At 37.9% G+C, this 22,500-nt stretch overlaps 1 protein-coding gene across 8 annotated transcripts in view; it reads right to left on the bottom strand.

Moving 5' to 3' along the window:
* The window catches only part of LOC113803090 (galactosylgalactosylxylosylprotein 3-beta-glucuronosyltransferase S), a 42,879-nt gene that overhangs the window by 531 nt on the left and 19,848 nt on the right, over positions 1–22,500 (bottom strand). For 6 of the 8 annotated variants that reach the window (XM_027353796.2, XM_027353794.2, XM_027353799.2 and 3 more), the window contains 6 exons: positions 20,178–20,285; positions 16,136–16,231; positions 10,658–10,838; positions 8,464–8,726; positions 6,614–6,712; positions 1–6,441 (listed from right to left, as the gene is read on the bottom strand). The exon at positions 1–6,441 is cut by the window's left edge and continues 531 nt beyond it. In XM_027353796.2, the coding sequence (XP_027209597.1) occupies positions 6,211–6,441; positions 6,614–6,712; positions 8,464–8,726; positions 10,658–10,838; positions 16,136–16,231; positions 20,178–20,285 (978 nt within the window). In that variant the 3' untranslated portion in view covers positions 1–6,210. The remainder of the gene's footprint in view (positions 6,442–6,613; positions 6,713–8,463; positions 8,727–10,657; positions 10,839–16,135; positions 16,232–20,177; positions 20,286–22,500) is intronic. The other 2 variants (XM_027353798.2, XM_027353802.2) reach the window with 2 other exon arrangements.

The raw sequence follows: 22,500 nt of genomic DNA, 5'->3' as shown, positions 1-22,500 counted from the left end.
TATAGAAGATTTGCAAAAGTTTATTTTCACCTTTTTCTCATGGGACACATGCTGTAAAAAAAAACATCCAGAATAATAATGCAATCATACTTTATACTTGGAAATGTTGCAACAAAAGGTTTTGGAACTTTGTATGAATTCTAAATAATAATTAACCATTTGAAGCCAGAGGCCATATGTGCATGCTATATCACCCTGATTTTAGTTTATCAATTTTGTCTCCACATAAATGGCTCCACAAGAGCACAGACATCAAGGAGTCAATTAACTTTTTTCCTTTATCTTTTTAGGCATTTGTATTCATTATCTTAATTGCTAGTAGTGATATTACTAACACTACAATGGCAATAATGATAACAGTAATGATGTTAAAGGCATTGGAAAAAGTGTATTTTCCCAAATATTTGTGGAATGAGTTAATTTGGAGAAGACAGATTGGCCTACTAATTGTCTCCTTGGTGACAATGCATTTTTCAAGCCATCTATTTGTAAACAAAGTTTGAAAATTAAAATCATAGACCACATTGCATGTATATTTGTCCTGTCATCATCAGGTTATATGTACATTTAACATAAAAATACAGTTACCTGTTTAAATGTATATACAAAAAATATATTATTTCCAAAAAAGGCACTCTTTCAAAACTACAAAAATCATAACATTAGCCGATCCATAAAAAAAATAATTATTCACTTTAATGTGTATTGAGAATATTCTAACATTCCTTAGAGAACAAGAGCTCAAGAACAGAAAATGGTTAACAAACGTGTTTAACCACATAGACACAGGAGCCTTCTCAACCAAGTTTAGGAACTCTGTCAAGGATTTGTTTGTGTTTAGAGCACTATACCTGTCACAGAGCAAAGTGAAAACTAACTCTGACTACAAAGTTCACCTCTAAATGAGTCAGTCTATTATTTCTATCTAAAAAAATACAGAGAGATACCACACAATGTTCTTCTAATTCCTTGAAATTTCATCAATTCCAAAAATAAACTAGCCTTCAATTTCTCTCCTCTTTTCCATGCATGAGATTTATAGCCAAAACCTCTATTTCCCCTCTGCCTCCAAAGGCAATCTGAATCTTATGTACCTTAGAGTAATCTTATCCGACAAATGCATCTATCATGCTACAATAAACATTAATTTCTTTCTTCCTTGGATATGACAAGCTAGAAATCAATGCAGACACACACACACACACACACACACACACACACACACACACACACACACACACACACACACACACACACACACACACACACACACACACACACACACACACACACACACACTCTCACACACACCCACACTCTCACACACACACACTCTCACACACACACACTCACACACACACTCACACTCACACACACACACTCTCACACACACACTCTCACACACACACACACTCTCACACACACACACACACTCACACACACACACACTCTCACACACACACACACACTCACACACACACACTCTCACACACACACACTCTCACCCTCACACACACACTCTCACACACACACACTCTCTCACACACACTCACACACACACACTCTCACACACACACACTCTCACACACACACACTCTCTAAGCCCAAATGATCATATAAATTAAAAGGTCCACAAAGTGCCAACATGAAGAGGGCATTCACGTACATGGACAAAGAAATGGTAAAGAAGATTATTACAGCAATCATAAGACCTAGTCTTAAGTACAGTGCAGTGGTATGGAGTCCACACTTAAAATAGGATAAAGACAAACTGAAAAGAGTTCAAAGAGCAGCCACAAGATGGGTAACTAGTCTAAGAGATATGATTTACGAAGATTGACAACAGAAATTAGGACTTAATACTTTGGAAGAGAGAAGGAAAAGCAGGGACATGATTATGCTGTTCAACTGTATTACAGGAAGAGTGAAGTTATATAAAGATGAACTTTTAATCTTGAACACAAGGATGAGAGGACACAACAAAAAGTTGAATGTAAAAAGAGGCAATAAAGATGTCAAAAAATTTACTTTCCCAAACAGAACTACTGAAGCATGGAACAGTCTCCCAAAATACAAAGTGTGTACCAAAAATGTGCATCAGTTTAAAGTTTTACAATTTAAATATTGTAGACGGGACCACCTGACCTTGGCTCTTCTCCTGTATTGAAACGCACACGCACATGCACACACACACACACACACACACACACATACACACACACACTCACACACTCACTCACTCTCACTCTCACTCACACACTCACAAATATTTATACTCATACTCACACTCACATGCACATACACACATACAAAATTAATTTATAGGTACTGAGTTCTCTCTTCTTAATACCAAAGGTTTATATGTTAAAAATGTCATTCATTTGTCAATCACATAAATCTACAATGTTTTTACCATATTCAACAAGATTCCTAAGGAAGACATATAATGGCAAATGATCTAATGCATTAAATCTTTGTAGGAAAAAGAAATCCATGTACAACTTTTAAATCTTTCAAATCCGCAAACACTTCACATATTCTCCTCTACTTCATATTGCTGTGCAGTGACTTAATGGTATCCTTATTGAACTTTCCCTCACCAATCTCCATTCCACAGTTGCTGTCTTTAATATGTGAATAAACCAATGATCAAATGATAAAATAGCTTTAACAATACACAGTATCAGTCTCCAAAGCTGATTAACATTTGTACAGCTCTATGTATCATATTCCGGATATTCAAGATGAACTGTTTGCATCATTTAAGTGACAATTTTTGTTTTTTTTTCTTTTCTTTCTTTTTTACTTCTGAACTATAATATATTAAAACTTTATTAGACTTTTAATCTCCTGATGGCCAAGAAAAGATAGTGTGTCCATAAGTGACCCAGTAATTAGCAAAAATAAAATTGCAGAAAAACTCAAACAAATGCATGGGACTGTCTGGCACCAATTATGAACCTAAGGAGTGACTTGGCATCCATGACCTGTACATCATTAAACTGCTACCAACATAATAATTTTATTGATACATCTGGTAAGGATGGGCATAAAATAATTCAAGCCATTTTGTGCTTGGGTAAGTCATGGTCAGGCACACATGATATCATCCCAAGGATGTGATCAACATGCACTTGGAATTTTACACTATGACACGATAAAACATTGCTCAATGCCAATGAGTTGAAATTATTATGCAGACATACAGCACAGTACATATTGACCCTCCAAGGGTTATTTATGCCAATGATTCTGTCACAGGTGCCTAATGAAAATTTACCTTCTGGATCCAGTTGACATGACTGTCACATCATGAAAAACTTGGGCTGAGCCTGTGGTGACAGAAATATGCTGTCATGAAAAATTTAGATGAAGGCTAGGGTGATGGGAATGACTCGTCATGAGTACACAGAGCTCTTAAAAGATTAGCCACAGTGTGCATTTAGAAAGAGGCTCTTGCATTATTTCCACTGATAAGCAAGGGTGGAATATAAGATCCATGAGCCATGGCTTGAAAAGCATTGGTTTTGGGGAGGATGGTATTTCCAAGCTCAGAGTCCTCTTCCTGGCCACTGTGACCAACAAAGCAGGGTGTGTTACAGGAAAATTATAAATATGAAAATGTTTAAAAATTACAGATAACAAAATGTTACTTCTTGTTATTGATATTGCAAAGTTGTGGACTACATAAAGAGATGATAAGTAGTCTGTGCAAGGAAAGTTATCATCTTGATACAGTATATCAAATGACAATCATAGACCATGAAAAATGATTAAAAAAACTTATCCAGAAAAAAGACAACATTGCAAAGGAAAGAAAAGGAGTCTTAATATGACACATGCGTATTTGTATGGGTCCGTCTACAAGCTACACAACTGGGAGAGTCTCAAGTCAATTAACCTATGGTAACGGGGCCAGATTTTTTGTTATTTCATATTTAGCAACAGTCTAGACTTTGTGGCTAGGCCTAAGTTGTGTACAGCCGCCCCACCCGCTGTGAGTCATGACATGTTTACACGTCATAGGTTGTTACGATATGACGGTTAAAGCTGTACCCATCATAGAGAGGTTAAGCCTAATGTCCAGATTTTATACCATGTATTCACTGCAAGGCACCTGGATCCAACAGTTTAATTTTCATCGGTAACATATATCTATTGACCTGCCCCCTATCAGTGACATTCTAGCCTACTCACAACATGACCTACCAATGTCATACCGAGCCATGCACCAGGGGCCTCACATCATGTCACTGAGTGAGAAACTAGAAGCACAGAACACAAACATTTAGCCCATTTTTTATGCATCCTAGGTCTATTTAAAATGAAGGGCCACATGTGACATAAGTCCCAGTACATTTAGCAACTTGCAGGAATACAAAATCATACCTGAAAATAGTTGCTATAGCTAGCACACTCATACAGTCTGCAAAACACAACACAATAAACAAACATCAATTAAGAGTGATTCAGTACTATATATATAAAAAAAGAATTCAAAACATAAGCTCTTTCCACTTCCCAAAAATATGTAATCATGAAAGTATAAAATCTCATCCTCCTCTTCTGCCACTGTAACTTAGCCAATACCAATGTTTTCCTTTTATTCCCATAACATTATTTCATAATCTTGAAAAATCATTTTAAAAAATCAAACTATGTATACATTCCCTTTTTTATTGGCAATTACATATGAAATGAGATTTAAATATTTAATAAATAAAAAAGTTAAAAGACAAAATAGGTAATAAAATCTATTATCTAAATAATGAGTAATTACATGCATCAACAGCATATAAAGCAGTTTTCAAAATAAGAAACTTAGCAAACCTAAACTAACAAAAATAAAGCAACTAAAAACCCTTGAAAGAATGGCTTTGCAGATAACAAAAACTATAACTAAATTATACATAAATAACAAACAAAAACTATTCCAATACAATTAAAATGTTTAACCAATCTTGTGCAAACCACAGCCAAGAATAACTCTCTGTGATATATCTTGTCTATTCTGATACTTTTAAAAACATGTTTCAAAAGATTTGGTGTGAGAAAACATCATGTTCCTAATCTACTTAAATAAATTAAAGACATATGCCTTTCCAAAAAAGATTGCTAATTCTGAAAGCGTCTGGTCTTGTCGTCCATCAAAACTTCACATCTTCTTTGCCAAATTAGCTGACAAATCAGGGGCACTCGCAGAATATGTGAAGGAATAAAGCAAAAATCCCCAGGGAGTGAAAGATGAGTAATGAGTGATGCTTGAGATTCATCATGTGGGAAGAGTTTGAAGGAAAAGCTGTGTTAGCCCTCTGAGTACAGAATTCTGAGTGATACTGGGGACATCACACTCAAGTATTTGTAGGTCACAGACCTACTAATATCTATAACATGAAAGTACTTTGTTAATATATATATATCTATATAACAGAACTAAGGTAGAATAAAACTAAATAAGATTAAAGTGAGTCTAATTAGTCCTTCCATGGATAATCATAATGGAAGGAAAAGCAAGTAAAAGAGACAAAGGAGAAAAGAACAAGTGATCAAGCTATTACAACTACTACTAGCACACGCACTCTGCAACTTCAATGGGAAGGTGCATGTTGCTAATGAAAAGACCACCCTCATCAATTAAAAGTTTTACATGGTGCCAGAAGGCATGTGACTGTACCCCATTTGAGTGTGTAGGTGCATATGTTAACATTTGTGTATGTATAACTCTACATCAGTAACATATAACATATGAAAATATCTTGTATGCCATATATTTCAAGTCGAAGCTTGCATTTCACAAATGCAAAAAACTATTACTAATGAGCTAGTATAAAACTCCTTTCCTTTCTGAATCACTGGATATATGAAATATCTTGTCATCAGGATATTTTCCTTTTCTCAATACAGTATGCATAAAGATATAAGTTAATTACCTCAGAGTAGTAGATAAGGATAACATAAGAACAAAGCTTTTAATCAATAACAAATTCCTTCTCAACAACTATGTTTGGCTGCAGGGACTAGAGGATATTTTCATTCCAGGGAATTATTTCAAAGTTGCAACCAAAAAAGGAACATTCATAATATCACAATCCAAAATGATTCCTGGTAAAAGTTAAACATACATACGTAAATGTGACCTAATCAACAAGTTGAGACCATTTGTTGAGTTAACAGGTAAAAAATAAATAAGTATACAAAAATCTCTGCAAATTATTTTATCATCCCCATTTCTCGCATATTGTCTGTAAGTACTTTAATGTTGTCATTCTGATGCTTCTCCAACTTCAGTGCTCTTGAGGGGTTTTTCGCAGTGCGTGTGTGCCAGACATATATTTTTGTGCAGCCATCAGCCTTCACTTCAATATCTTTGATGCTTAAACCTAGTGACTTCAAGAAGCCATCTTCTTCATGCCCAGCTATGTACGGCATTGTCACTTTTTTCTGGAATGGTTTGGGAATACTAACATCAACATAACACAGCATCACTATATAAAATTACAGAAATGTTACTACAATTGACTTGATGACACAATCCCTTAAAACAGCAATCTGTTAATAAAATTTTGAGCCAATGTCTAATCTGACTTCATTGCAGCAAATAATTTCATCTTACCTGCTTCTTCAAGAAGCCAACATTTACAGCAAATCCTGCCATGTCTACTTGGAACTTCCTCCCTGCTGGCCAGCCATCGTAGAAGGCAACAACCTTACCCTGAAAATGTTTGTCACTGATTGAAAGAGAGAGGCATAAAAGCCACATTAATCCATTGGATCCGGGTAACATGACCATCAAATAATGAAAATAATTTGCCTGAGGACTGAGTGAAGGGAATATGTTGTCATGAGAACTTTGGCTGATGGCCAGGGTGATGGGAATGACCCACTACATGTGCATAAAATGTTTGGAGGAAAATTACACAGTGGGAATTTAGGACAGGGCTCTGGCATTATTTCTAATGGTAATCAAAAGTCGATTGTAATATCCATGAGCCACGGCTGTAAGAGCACCAGTTCCAGGGAGAACACTATTTACATGCTCACAGTCTTATTCCTGCACACTGTGACCAACAGCATAGGATGTATTCCAAGAAATTGAATAGCATGAAAAAAAAAACACATATAGCAAAATGTTACTTATTATAATTGTTGCATGGAGTTGTAAACTATCTAGAGAGATGGTATGAAGTCTGTGCAAGGAAAACGGTCTATTACCATCTTGATATTGCATATCAAATGACAAATACTGAACTTGGTAATGCCAAAAAAAAAAAAAAAAAAAAAAAAAAAAAATGCAGAAAAAGCATAATATTCCAAAGTGGAGGGAAGGAGTCTTGACACCAAACACAAGCACTTACAAGCCATACACCTAGTCACCACTCAAGTAAACCTTATGCCAGATTTGGGCCATGTGCAGGCAGAATGGCAACCATATAGAACAGGTTAAAAGTTTGTAGGCCCCTGGGATAAAAATACTGAACAGCTAACTAACACAGATATAAAGAGAAAGAGAGAGAGAGAGAGAGAGAGAGACAGAGGCAGAAGCATTGACAGGGGCAGAAGCAGACACAGGGACTGAAGCAGAGACAGAGTTAGAAACAGAGACAGAGACAGAGACAGATGCAGAGACAAAGACAGAGACAAAAGCAGAAGCGGAGACAGAGGCAGAGACAGAAGCAGAGACAAAGGCAGTTGCAGAGACAGACACAGTGACAGAGACAGAGACAGAAGCAGAAGCAGAGACAGAGACAGAAGCAGAAGCAGAAGCAGAGACAGAGACAGAAGCAGAGGCAAAGACAGAAGCAGAGACAGAGGCAGAAGCAGAGACAGAGACAAAGACAGAAGCAGAGACAGACACAGTGGCAGAGACAGAGACAGAAGCAGAAGCAGAGACAGGCAGAAGCAGAGACAGAGACAGAAGCAGAGACAGAGACAGAAGCAGAGATAGAGGCAGAAGCAGAAGCAGAAGCAGAGACAGAGGCAGAAGCAGAGACAGAGGCAGAGGCAGAGGCAGAGGCAGAAGCAGAGACAGAGACAGAAGCAGAGACAGAGGCAGAGACAGAGACAGAAGCAGAAGCAGAGACAGAGGCAGAGACAGACACAGACACAGACACAGACGCATAGACAAAGGCAGTTGCAGAGACAGACACTGTGGCAGAGATAGAGACAGAAGCAGTGGCAGCAGCAGAGACAGGCAGAGACACAGACAGAAGCATAGACAAAGGCAGTTGCAGAGACAGAGACAGAGACAGAAGCAGTGGCAGCAGCAGAGACAGGCAGAGACACAGACAGAAGCAGAGACAGAGACAGAAGCTGTAGCAACAGCAGAGACACAGACAGAACAGAACAAAAACAAATATTCATTATGATGCCTAACTAACAGCAGTATGATATGTCCTGTCTCTTCAGTCTGTTAATTCATGCCTCAAACACCGTGAACCTGCAAATATTCTCCAATACACTTACATCCTTAACAATGGGTGAGCTCACTGTGTAATCTCCTATAAGCCCCACTGGCCACATGGAAACGGTTTCTGTTGGCCTCATCTCCTCAAAGAGCCGAACATCTATTGCGTTGTCATCATCTAAGAAGAACAGGACTCCTCTGTCAGACCCATGTTCTTGCACCCACTCCAGAGCAGCCCTGCGGTTAGAGACGCCTCTCGGGACATACCTCTCCTTCCGGTATACTTCTGGCATGGGACTTGCCAGGTGTGTATAAGAGAGACCTGTGTATATATAGGTATATATGGATATTTTCTTATCTTCTGATACCTTGAGAGAAAAATTCTTAGAATTAGAAGAAAGGCCTCCACTCTCCTTCTCAATCCCAGATATTAACTGTCTTCAAAACTCCTTACTCAACATTAGTGAAGATTGTAACTAAAAAACAAGGTGAAAACTCAGTTTGTGCTGCTCATTTAAGAAAAAAATGAGTTAATGAATGGCAACAACACATACCATGTTTGCTTTAAAAAACCTAGTCATAGAACTTACTTTCAAGGATACCTGTTAGGCCTTAACATGATTACCAAATGAAGAATTAGACTAACAAAATTTAAAAGATAATCATTTCATAGCAAAGGTGGGTTCCATACATACATGTAAAAGCAATGTAAAGTATAATCAAAATGTACTTTTACCATCAAAATTTACAAGTAGAGGCGTTTCCATGCTATTCTTCCACTTTCTATCAAAAAAACTGATAGCATGAATCCAATTTAGACTTAACCCCTTTAATCCGAGTGGTGTGACCATTATGTCAAGAAAAAATTTGGCTTGAGGGGCAGGTGATGTGAACATGCTGCAATGAGAAAAAATTACTGCGGGCCGGGTGACGTGAACTTAGATTAGACTCATTTGGCAAATAGAAAGGGGCTTTTCCTTATTCCCATCAAGGAACAAGTGTGGAATGTATGCCATGACTGGAAGAGTGCCAGCTCCAGAGAGGATGTCTTTTCCATGTTCAGCATCTTATTCCTGCCGCTGTGGCAGTATGGGTTATATTAAAGAAAACAGTATCAAAGAAAAAAAAAAGTAAAAAGAAAAACAAAAATAAGAACATTTTCTTTATTTCTTTATCATTATTGCCATTATCATTATCATTATTATTTACTACACAGAGAGGTGATATGGAGTCTGTGTAAGGAAAACAGTCTATTACCATCTTGATAAAGCAAATCAAAGGACAAATACATACATGAGAAAATGGCAAAGAAGCTAAAAACTTTTATGCAAAATAACATTGTAAAGGAGAGGCATAGTCTTGTCACCACACACGAGTGTCCATGCACACCCAGCTTACACTGCGCACCTGGTAGAGCGGCAGCTTATATAAGCCTAATGCCCATATTTTGCTCCATGTGATTGCATGAAGCAAATGGATTCAAGGAGTTAATAAACTGAGTCAGCTCACTATGCGGCAAAGTTACACACCAAACACAGTCAGCGATCTCCAAGTTGTGTGTACTAAAGAGTAGTTTGCTTGATTGGCTTTGGTTATGGCTGTTCAAAAGCTATAGCATCTCAAAAGTAGGATTAAAGCCTTGTTGGTCTCGATTACTGGAAAATTAGGTATGAAGCAGGCAAACACACACAGAGCGGAGTAAATGTCTGTTCCCTGCACCTCTAGAGTGACTGACTGCACATGCAACCTGGTGCATGGCTCAGTTCAGCACAGGAAAAGCCTGTCACCATAAAGTCATTAATCAAATTGATTATCTAAGGAGACAAGAACAAAGTCTTCTTGAATATTTAGCTCTCACACCATGAGAGTAAACATTCAACAGTATTTTAATTCATTTTGTAATTTATCAAGTGCAAGAAACTTCAATACCTTGAGAGTCAAATACATACCTTGGAATATATAAAGGGATACCATATTCATAATACTTACACTGCTCCCTTAGTTACATGAATGAGTATAATACAACCCTGACTTACAGATGCCCAGACACACAGATATAAAGTTATACATATAACCAGAAAGACAAGAGACACATACATACATACATACAGACATCCAGAGACACCCCCCTCACACACACAAACACATGCATATACACAAACACTTACACAAACATATACACATTGATACAAAAGACACAGAGACAGGTATGCTTTCATACATAAACCTATGAAACACAACCCACTTGCTTACCAAGCCTCTGAAGCAGCCCTGTAATGGGGGCAGTGCAGGTGAGGCTGTCCTCGGCCACAATCCAGTGGATGCGCTTCACCAAAGTCAGCGTCTGACCAAGTCTCGTCAGTTCAGCCACCATTTCTGGACGACGGTATGTTGGAGTGACCACATAGATGATAGGTGCGCTGTTGTTACTTCCCTGCCATTAAATATTATCATTATAAGTATATATAAATATAAACGTACAAATATAAATAGACATAATGATAGATAGAAAAACATAAAACTTGTGCTGATACAACTTATCAGCGAGTGCTCCCTATATTATTCTGTGCTGAAATATAGGCTAGATAATTATTTCTGAAACCATTTTACTTTTGGAATCTTAGTCACCAGAGGTGAGGTTAGTCTTCTGACAGAACTTAAACTTAACCCCTTCAATCCAGACGACATGACCATCATGTCATGAAAAATTTTTAGCTTGAGGAGTAGGTGGCATGAACATGCCATCATGGGAAAATTTTACTGTTGGCCAGGATGATGCGAACTTGCCAATGTAAGCATTTCAACTGAAGGCCGGGATGACAGGAAAGACTCGCCATAAGTGTGCAAAGTTCTTGGAGAGTGATTATTCATTTGGTATTTAGGAAGGGACTTTTGCATTATTTAAGGTGAAAATTATAAAAAATGCTTATGATGAAAAAGACAAAATAATATTGCAAAGGAAGGCATAATCTTGTCACCACACACAAGTGTTCTTTGCACCCTGCCTACACATCACACACCCAGGAGTGCATTTACTCATGTAAGACTAATGCCTGTATTTTGGGCCACATGGCAGTGAAGCATCTGGATGATCCAATGAGATATCCTTGTAACAGCGAGTGGTACATTTCAAATCTGACCTTAAATCTGTACTCCCACTTCAAATCTGCTGTCTACATTACGCACATACATTACATATATCAGGGAGAATGGGATACTGCCAAAGGATGAACTGTCCTTTCTGGGAATGGTTAATGGTTAAAAGCGAAATAAATGTGCTAGACATCTAAGGTCATACAGCACTATAGGAAGGTAAGGGGGTTGATGAGGGAAAGGGTTATGGTGGTTTAGGTAAGGGAATTAGATCAAGTGAAGGATATTTATGCATCTGAGGAAGAACAGGTTGTTATAAGAAGCAAGGATATAACATAGGTCTGGTCTGTGAGAATGGAAACTGCAAATATTCTAATGTAGGAGAGCTATATCTTGGTTGTTTTATGGGTGAAAGCATCGGTACGTGTTGGGGAATCTGGGGGGTGTTGTGACATGAGTGATTTCCGTGTGTATCCTGGAGGGAGTGGGGATAGAGGATAGAGGATAGAGGGGATGGAGGAAGGGAGAATGTGCGTATAGTTGGAGTTGAAGGGGGTGGGTTGTGTTGGGAAGGAGTAGGAGGAAGTGGTGTGGGAGGAATATTAGTGGTAGGAGGATGGATATCGGAAGGATGGATACTTGGAGTTGAAGGGGATGTGTTGCCTTGGGAGGGACTAGGAGGAAAGGGTGTAGGGGTGCTATGAGTAAGAGGGGGATGGGTATCAGGAGGATGGATAGGTTAGGTTGGGGGTTAGGTTGTATTAATAGGGAGGAGGAGGAAGGGGTGTAGGGGGAATATGAGTGGGAGGGGTATGGATATCGGCAATAACTTCAAGTGTGGAGGGAGCTTGAGTCATGGAATTTTGTGTCTCAAGCATATAGCTTTGAATGTCTTCCATAGTTTCTACAGTGGAGTTTGTTAGAGAGTTTTGTGGAACAAAGGTTTTCTTATGAGGGGGGAAAGAGACGACTGGTGTCTGAGGAGTAAAGGTAAAGGTAGGTGGAAGTGAGTGTGCGGTAGGGGAAGAAGGGGTGGAACGTTTCGTCTGTCTACTGCGGGTAGTGCGGGGAGGGAGAGGTGATGGTGTTGGGGCTGTAGTTGAGATTGGAGCTGTGCTTGAGATTGGGGTGTCTGGATTTAGAATGGCAAAAGAATTTGACTGGGGGAGGTTGAATGTAGAAGTGGAAGTGGGGAAGTAAGTAGGTATAGGGGAGGGTGTAGGAACATCTTGAGGTGGAGGGGGAGGGGCAGAGCGAGCGACATTACTGGAGTAGGGAGTATAAGAGAAACTTTGTCTTGCTTCCTGTCTGGCTTCACATAGAGTGAGACCATTTTTGTATCTGAGAGCTGCTACCTCAGACTCGAACTTGTAAAAGGGACAGCCTCTATAAAATACATTATGGGGGCCACCGCAGTTAGCACATGTGCGTGTTTGTGCCGGGCAGTTTGATCTGTTATGACCGGCTTAGGCACAAAGGGGGTATCAGTCTGTGGAGTGGCAGTGTTTGGCAGGATGTCAAAATCACCAACAATTTTGACATTGATGGGGAGGAGGTTGGTATGGTTGAATAGGGAGGGACTGTCCACCAATTTAGATACGAATGGGAAGGTCATGTGTACTGAAAGTAATTTTGGCAATGTTGGTGGGTTTCTTATGATGACCTCTAGGAGGAATGGAGCAGCAATCTACTGATATCACGTCCTGGTCTTTGAGGCAGCCGAGCAAGTCTTCACAATCTGACCAATCTTTGGTATCGACTACGCAGTTTGCTGGGGAGATAGAGACAGTTCTGGTACAAGTATTAAGAGTTGGATGAGGTTCTACAGGGATGGGGTTGCCAGAGAGATCAGTTAGTTTTGATAATGCTATAGCTTCAGCTTCAGATCTGACTGTTATGAGACAGGAGCGATCGTATCGGGTACAGAAAGAGACTCTGCCTACATATTTTTGGAGACATTGTTGAAAGAGAAGAGTGTTGCCTGAGTAGGAGTAGCTGTAGGGGGGATCATGAAAAATCGGTCCCATTTAGCTAGGCTAAATAGAGTAGTTAAGATATTTGTAGGGTTGGTGGTGGTAGAAGGACGGGGGCGTGTGGAAGTGGGAGTGTTGTTGAGGGAGGTAGTATTATGGAGAGATGGAGAATAAGTCTGTAAGGTACTAATAAGGGAGGTTGGGGTGTTTGATGAAGAAGGTTGTAGGGGTAGAGTTGATGAATTTGAGGAAGTTGGGAGGGTAGGAATGTCTTCTGGAGATTGAGTCTCTGATTGGGTGGGTAATGCACTAGTAGGCATTCAGGAGTGGCTAGTAGTTTCAGTGTTTGGAGTCATAGTCAGAGGAGAGCCTGGGGTCAGGGAGCTAGTGGGGGTATTTGATGAAGGGGTAAGCCTCATTGCCCCTAATAGGGGTATTACATCTTCATTACTGGCCCTGGGAAGCCTTGATTATGTAAAGGGAAATAAACAGTCCACTCCCAGTGCCCTGTACGGGGGTAAGGGCTAGACAACTAAATCAGGGGAGTACCGTGCCCATAGTTCCCGCAGGCCATTTAGGACTGGCACAAGGTCAGCCTTTCATCCTTTCAGCACAGCACTTACACCTTAGGAAGTACATAGTAGAAGGGGTTGGAGAAGGGACGGAAATAAAAAGCTGGAGGGGGAAAAGACCATGTAAAATTAGTTGAGTCAAGGACTGAGGCCCTAGACTGGGGAGATCCCTGCAGTGGGTCTCAGTCTCCGTCTCCTAAGCCCCCCCACGACAACCACGGGCAAGGGATTAGGGGGGCCTTTTCTGGGAAGAGAGGGTCCTTTGTCCTCTCTGCTTCTGTCAGTTTGTTTTTTATCCTTTCTTCATTCAGGTACACATTATAACTTTGTAGTAAGTCCTACTGGATGGGAGCCACCATCCATAATTGGCAGTAATTTTTTGCACCTGCCTTCCCTTGTTTGATAATTATAGCTGCCTGAGGGATTTCCCTGATAATTGCTCTTTCCAGACATGCAACTGCAGTGGTGGCTAGCCTTTGGTGTCCTGTGAAATCCATGGGCCCAACTGGAACAAGCAACATTGAAGACATTCCATACCTTAACAATCCTGCAGGTCTACCTCTCCAGTACAAGTATTGGTGACATGCCACTGTTGTGATTAGACTATGCTAATGCAGCTTTCACATGGCAGCTAGTCATAGAAAGCTCCTACTTTTGATACCAAAAGCCATGTCAATATAGCCTTTAGCAGGTTTACTAGTCCCTTATTCTGGTAAACAGTCTCACTGCTACTTTCTGCCACAGCCAAAATATCTTAGATGGGTAGTCTCCATGCATCTCCATATGGCAGCAAGGACCAAATCTTATTGTCCCAATGTAGCCCTCTACAAGTTGACTAGAGGTGAGCTCTACTTATGGTAAACTAACCCATGGCTGCTCTATGATGCTTCCTACATCACCAAGCTAGCTAAACATGGCATTAGGTAGCAAGGCCCATGTTTACTATATGAATGACCCTCAAGTGCAGTGGGGAACCAACAGTCTATGTCAGCCAAGATCATCTTCCTCCTACTATCTGACTAGAGACCAAGTTACACACTATGCTCCCTTGCATTTGATGATGTTCCATTTTTTGCCTTCAAAGACGTTGACTTCACTTATCACAGGGTCACAGGCTCCATCCACTTCATCTCATATGTCTATACATGAATAGTTCTCCAAACATCAGGTATATTAAGGCACGCCATATTCTTTGAGGACTCATTTCTATTCGATTTTCACTGCAACATACAGCAAACCAGGTCATATACCTTGTTAACCCTTTGTTAGAGTGCAATTGCCATACATACAATCATACACCTAGCACTCATTGTGCCAAACCACCAAAGTGATGTGAATATTTTTTTTATATCACTTGTTTCCAAATTTGATTTTCTTATTTTTACATATTCAGAGATGGATGATATGCATTTTGGTTGCTAGTTTGAACCTATAGTAGCTGAATTAAGTACATTAGAATCCATTTCAATTAATAAGGTATGTTATACACTGAGTACAAGACAAGACTGTATGTGGTTTTACTGAAGGATAAAAAAAAATAAAAATCACTCATTTTCATAAATCTTATTTTTACAAAATAGGAGATTGTATGCAGTGATGTACAAGACTGCAACCACCACAGCTTCAGTACTTCATCTTAGGGTTCATACTTCAAGAGCCACACTGGCAGAGCATCAAAAGACAATACGAGTAGTTGACACAAGGAGACTGATCTCATACACAGGAGTGAAGGTTACTTACAAGTTCACATAATACGCATACACACACGGACACATGCACAGACACACGCACACACACCCAAACACTGTGTATATAATATATGTACATGTATATGTATATATAGATATACATTCTTATAGATAAATATTTATATTAAGTATATTCACATGTATATCTATATCTATTTCTATACATGAGATAATCAGAAGGAATGGAGATATGGTATGATCACATTTTAGGATAAATACAATGAAATGTTTGGTTGTTAATAAGTATGAGGTGATTATTCTGAATGGACTGTTAGACCACTTAAAACATGGAATATCCATATCCATTATCCATGCAAATCTACATATAAATGTGAAAACTATTACCTTGGTACTGCCTTCTCCCTTCAGGTCAAATGAACACAGCTTTCTGACCTCTGGCTGAGTGGGTTCCCCCGGCGCACTGCCAAAAACCAGCAAGGCCTGCAAAGGCCAAGGAAAATGCTGAGTTTGGACAGCTTCCCCTTGTAAGCGTATACTTGAAATACACGTATTCTCTAGCTTTTCTTATAGAAATATGTGCCTGCGCTTGATTCTCTTCATTGGCAGATGAAGGAACCAGAGATACTGACACCTCTTAATGCAATCACTCAATCTGACAATTCAATCTTTTCATATCTTGATAATCAAAGGAAAAAATCAGTTTTATTTACATGCTTAATCACACTCAAAAAAGAAAAAAAAAAAAAAAAATCTATTAACTGATTAAAACTAACTCAAATAAAGGTGTAAATGACTAGTCTCCAAAAGTTTATTCTCTCAATGCCTAATGAAAAAGCATCTAAGTTGGGAGGGAAATATGTTATGAAGTCTTAAAATAAAACAACTTTTAAAGCTTTGAAACCTGATCAATATAATTAACATTAAGGGGACCGTCCCTGAGAGAGGGGGGGGGGAGGGGGTTAAATTAAGATAGTTAGCGTATAGTATAGGTACATGGATGAGGAAACTACCAAACGAGTATTAACCGCCTCCTATGGCTCGTTGTCTTGCAGCCAGCGTGCGAGTGCCTCAGCACCCGGAGAGGTACGTCGCTATTGAGCGCCCAGGTACACCTATGTGGACTTTTGCTTGCGGCAATCGTGCATAAGGCATTTAATTATGACATTGCGCATAGATATGAGTTCGTGAATGTTCAAGGAACACTTTTATACCAATATCAGGAAAAAATTATATCACCGTGATTTATGACGAAATATTTTGTGAAATATAACTAAAAAATAATGTATGTTTTGTGTCCTTTTACACACGAAATATGCTTTGATCGAGACTCCCTGGTAATATGTTTTAGTTTACGTGGTAATATATACGTATATCACATACGAAGCACTAATGTTTAAAAATAGCCTTATAAGGAAGGATTGAAATATTTCCGTTACATTTCGCTCAACGGTCGGTACATCACAGCAGGGGGCAATTTGAATTGATTTGAAATTGGTAGTTACCGTTGTACAGACCAATTCAATACGAATGTTACCTAAATGTCGGATTTTTAAACTTCGGATGTATAAGCGAGATACAGATTATTTCATGTTGAAGATGATAGTACTCAGTAATACCTGCTATGAAATAAAAACTATATGGAATTTTGAGATCGGTTGTATGCATAGTCTTCGTCTGGCGTTCAAAAAGCTATTGCATCCGTTTCGTGCGTTCCCGATAAAAATGAATATGTTTAGACGTTACCGTAAGTCTTAGGCACCATAAATTGGCAAATATCCCACAACACATAGGCGTCTGCATGATTTTATGCACTTCTTAGTAAAGATAATGGGTGCAAATGGCTAATCATAAACTTTACACTTGTTCTCCCTTGCAATCTGTTAATATTGACAATTATCAAAGAAAATGGGTATGAGAGGGATAACTAATAAATTTTATTATTTAGATATGAAAGTCAATGTAGGCCTACTAAATGATGATGATTAATCTTTTTAACTTTATGTGCGTGCGTTCACGTACATATGATCCTCCTCGAAAATTATAAACACCCAGTGACCATCTCCCCCTCCCCCCCCCTGTGTGAGGCATGGGGAATATTCAACGACTTTCGTAAGTTCTCGAATTCAATGTACTAAATTCATATGCTTTTGAAATTCTCAAAATTGAACCACCATGTTGTATTCATGCCAGGACTTTATAATTAGAATGATTTTGTACTAATGTTGCCATCCACAGTTCCCCATTTCTTCAAAAAAAAAAATTAATAAAAAATAAAATGGAAAATAAAAAAAAAATTTTTTTTTAAAAAAAGGTTTTTATCTGGTTTAGATTAGTTGTCTCTATGGTAAAATGCATTTATTAAGCTTTTCACACGAAAATATCAACTTTAATGAACAACGAAAAAAAAAAAAAAAAAAAAAAAGTGACATACCTTTACAGAATAGCGTCCCTATTGAACATGAAAATTCCTATTGACTTGGTAATCATTGCATTGCAAAGTACACTAAATAAGCATTTTTTTGATATATAATATCATTAGATTCAGAGAAAAATAACAGATAACGAACTTTGGCAAGGTGCCAAATACAAAACGCCGTAGCTCGGCCATTTTTTTATGAATCTTCGTTACTTCCCAACTCACGTAATTTTCATGCGATCCAAATGCAGTTTGTTGCTTTCACTAGAGCCTCGGCGTCCCATAGCCATGTAAAAGGCCGATTTTTGAATTTTTGCCTTAATCAAAAAATAATAATATTTTAATGCTGAAAAACGCATTCAAAAATAGTTCTCTATGTCAAGCTGTCCCCCGCCAAAAAAAAAAAGGAAATTCAAAATTCGGCCTTTTACATGGCTATAGGCTAGAGTTGATCTAACACTAGCATTTTTGGGGGAATATTCTGTAAAGAGCTCTGATAGTTGGGAAGTACCGAAGACATACCAAAAAAAAACAGCTATTTTTTTTCAACTTTTTGGGGGGTGCCCCCCCCCCAATGGGGGAGCAAAGTTAAAATTTATATATATAACGAAGCGCAATTCTTTGCTCTATAGCATGCAAAAAGAATCAATCAGTTATCTCTAACCGATATTTTTTTATGATGTATAGAGTAGGGAAAGGTGGCCATTCTCAGGGACGGTCCCCTTAAGGTAAAGAGTCGTCGGTATGGGTCACAAAATAATTTTTTTGTTCAAATTTTCTGTGTGGATACCTGAGCCTGTGACGCACCCCAGGCGCTCGGTTGCCAGATGCATAATGCGCTCCTTCCCACAATTTAAAGGTCTTGTGTATTTAAATTGTGCTGCCACACCCCTTTTTGCTTTATACTTTGTTTTTCTTGTATTTTCAGCCTTTTTTCTGCTGTTTTTGCAAATCAATTTGGTGTGATACTGCTGTATGATAGTTTAGGCTGTGTTCAGCAGGCAGGCAGCAGCAGCAAGGACGGGAGAACAGTGCAATCGATAAAGTTATGGGGAGTACACGTGTTGTTTTAAACCTGTTGAAAACCTGGCAATATGTCATTTATATATCAGAAATGCATAATATATGCTTTATCATGTACTCTGATATGTAAATGACAGGGGACCATGAGCCTGGACATCTGGAAGTGTACTTTTCAGAGAACACTCCCACCTAACCTAACCTAACCTTAACATAAAGACGACCTAAAATTAAATGAACAAGGCTATTTTCTCTAAATCATATTTTCATGCATGAAAGTAAGTATAACTTTCTATGTAATTATGTGATTTTAAAAATTCTTGTTGCAAAATGATCGTCCAGTTCGTATCTACTTGCTGTAGCTAAGTCATGCATTATTTCCACCAAATACATTTTTTACTGAAAAATTAATGATTTTCTGACGAAAAAAAGTCACTTTTTTGCAAGGTAACTGAAACATTGTCGTTTCAGATAGATTTACATAAATGCTACAGTTGGTACTCCTATTTGTTATCTAACTCTGGTCAGAAGGAAGCTGCAGTACTATTCACTATAAGGAAGCCGTTACATAATTTTCGAATTCTATCATCTCGCTCGTTTTTTTTTTCTAGCGCAAAAAATTATGCAGCTTTTTAAAATCAAATTTCTTGTACTCAAGCATCACATATCTATGCACAATGTGTAAAAACGTTTTTGACCTAGCTAAAAAACTAAAGCAATGAGGACCGGATAACGAATTTCGTGACCGTACCGACGACTCTTTCCCTTAAGAAATAATGACAAAAGTTAAAACAGTAAAATTGTGATCATAATCACCATCACAATGATCAACTTAATGATGATATCAATTTCATACTAACCATCATAATCTTAATAACAACCATCATTATCAACCTTTTCATGACAATATTCAGCTTAGACTTATCATCCTAAACCAAACTTCAATCAACACCAAGTACAAAGCTGAAGAGGCTTAAGCTCTCTCCTAACCTGTGTGAGGATGATGTACACAAGGGAACCGCTCACAATGATGGCCATGACAATGCGCTGCCTTCTGTTCATCCCCATGAATGAGGCTGCCACCCACAACCCAAGCTCCTGCAACCAAGAACACTGTCAATTTTCCATTTGCTAGAACTGTGTCTACGGGCATTGTCTAGGGCATTTCAGGTGGCCCAAGGCTACTTCACATGTACTGTAAAAGTAGATATATTTAAAAATAAGTTATAAAACCATGATTTAGAAAGGAAATCCAAACACTTTTCCAAAAGCAGGCACAATATAATGACAATGCCAGTTTTAGAAAACAAACAATTATTCAGAATAAGCACTTTATATCATGATTATACCAACAAAAGTCAAGGACAAACACATATATCTTTTTTCTAAGATTCAAAACCTATACTGAAGTTGGAAAATAAAATATATATAACCATAACAATATTTCAATATTTTTATATTCAAAATTGTGGCTCAATCATTACAAGGGACTAGTTCTCAAACCTCCAATGTTTTCTAAACATTCTTATTTTTGGTAAAATAGTCAAGAAAAAAATCCCCTTTATTTACTTTATGTACAATTTCTCAGTGTTACAGCGTATATTATACAGCAATTACAAGTGTTTTCAACAGCATTTAGTTCTACATGCTACACTTTCAGCTTTCATAGTCACTTCAAGAAATACATGAAGTGAGCTGTAGACATACTAGTTCAATAGACAATAAATTCTAAAATAAGTAATGTTGCAATGCATGTGGGGAGAAATACAGGCTCTTCCTATTACACTTCCCACTATACCATAAAAAAATACAGCATGGATATCTACAGAGAGAACATATTTACATTATGCTACAGGTTCTAATTTGGCAAGTGCATTAATGGCAAGCTGTGTTGTCACTAATCTTTTCATTTCATGATGAAAAGCTATTGTACAATGAGCTGAATCCCTTCCAATTTAATCATGTTTTGTAATATGCAATCTTGCTTTATCCAACTTTATTCAAAACCTGATTCCCTTTTCAACAATCTCTCTATAAACATGAGCATATTCCTAAAGATTCATACTGATGGTGACATATATTAGGATGATAATACTTGCATGTCAAGACTGAACTCAAACAAGAACTTAAAGATTATTAGACTGTATAACCAAATGACTACATATTCACCTTTTCTTCCAAAGAGGCAAAATAGAAATTCACTGGGAGATGAGATGTCAGTTCCAAAATGCTCCTGGATTTTATCCAGAGGAAGACATAGGGTAATAAGTGATAGTAATAGACTGTTACAAAGTTTTCAGAGTAATAGTAATAATAATAATTTTAAAAATCATGGTTGTAACACAATAGCAATGGTAACAGAACAAAAATGAAGATCAATTACCTTTTACTAAATAAAATAACCTCACTTTAGACCTTAGCCATCTTTTGGCAGCCACATATGATGCCATTAAACCACAGCCTCCTAACAAGAATGATAATGGTAACTATTTTCAATTCAAAAAACTATTCTTATTGCAAATAATATACTGACATTGGTGATAGTAATTCCTGACCAAGTAACAGTAATAATAATATATACGGACCAACAGAACGTAACTATCAATGATAGTAACAGACCCCTTGTCTGTCCAGGAGATGAACATGAAGGTGAAATCCAGGAGGAATTTGAACTGCTATCTCATCCTTAAATAAACTTTTGTACAAAAGAGTTTTTCTTTCATTCTCTCTTCTGTTTGGCTATAGGCTAACTACATGAACTTTTTTAAAATCATCATTTCTACAGGTTCTCATATTACAATTACATGAATTGCCACTATAATCAAAGTATTAGTCTTTTTGACAGCAGATATATTGTGATATGCAAAAAAGAAATAAATAAAGGATGGATTCCTTTACTTTCCAAAAACCACATCTTGGAGACATGAGTAAGACCATATCCAGAAGGAGAAACAAGCATAAACTATGTGAGTGCAGTTCCATTCATGTATATAAATAAATAAATAAGTAAAAAAAAAGAAACAAAAACAAAAGAAATACAAGCATTCCATTGTAACCCTGTATGCTTTTTCTTCTATCAGCAACAGTCACAATTATGTTTAAATTATGCAATTCACAATCCATTTTGTCTTATAACTACATGCAAAAAATTAGGGCATCAATTTAACCCATAAGATATTGTTCTGGTAGACTGTAAAGAATTTACACCAAACTAAAGGGAAAAGGTAAAGTAAAATATACAGCACAGGCCTTCTCTTACACAATATCAAGACACCATCACAGAGTGTATAATATTTCCACCATCTGCTGTCCT

The sequence above is a fragment of the Penaeus vannamei genome, chromosome 6, assembly GCF_042767895.1.
Source record: "Penaeus vannamei isolate JL-2024 chromosome 6, ASM4276789v1, whole genome shotgun sequence".
In the NCBI taxonomy this organism is placed as follows: domain Eukaryota; kingdom Metazoa; phylum Arthropoda; class Malacostraca; order Decapoda; family Penaeidae; genus Penaeus; species Penaeus vannamei.
This window is presented reverse-complemented; position numbering and strand designations above follow the sequence as displayed.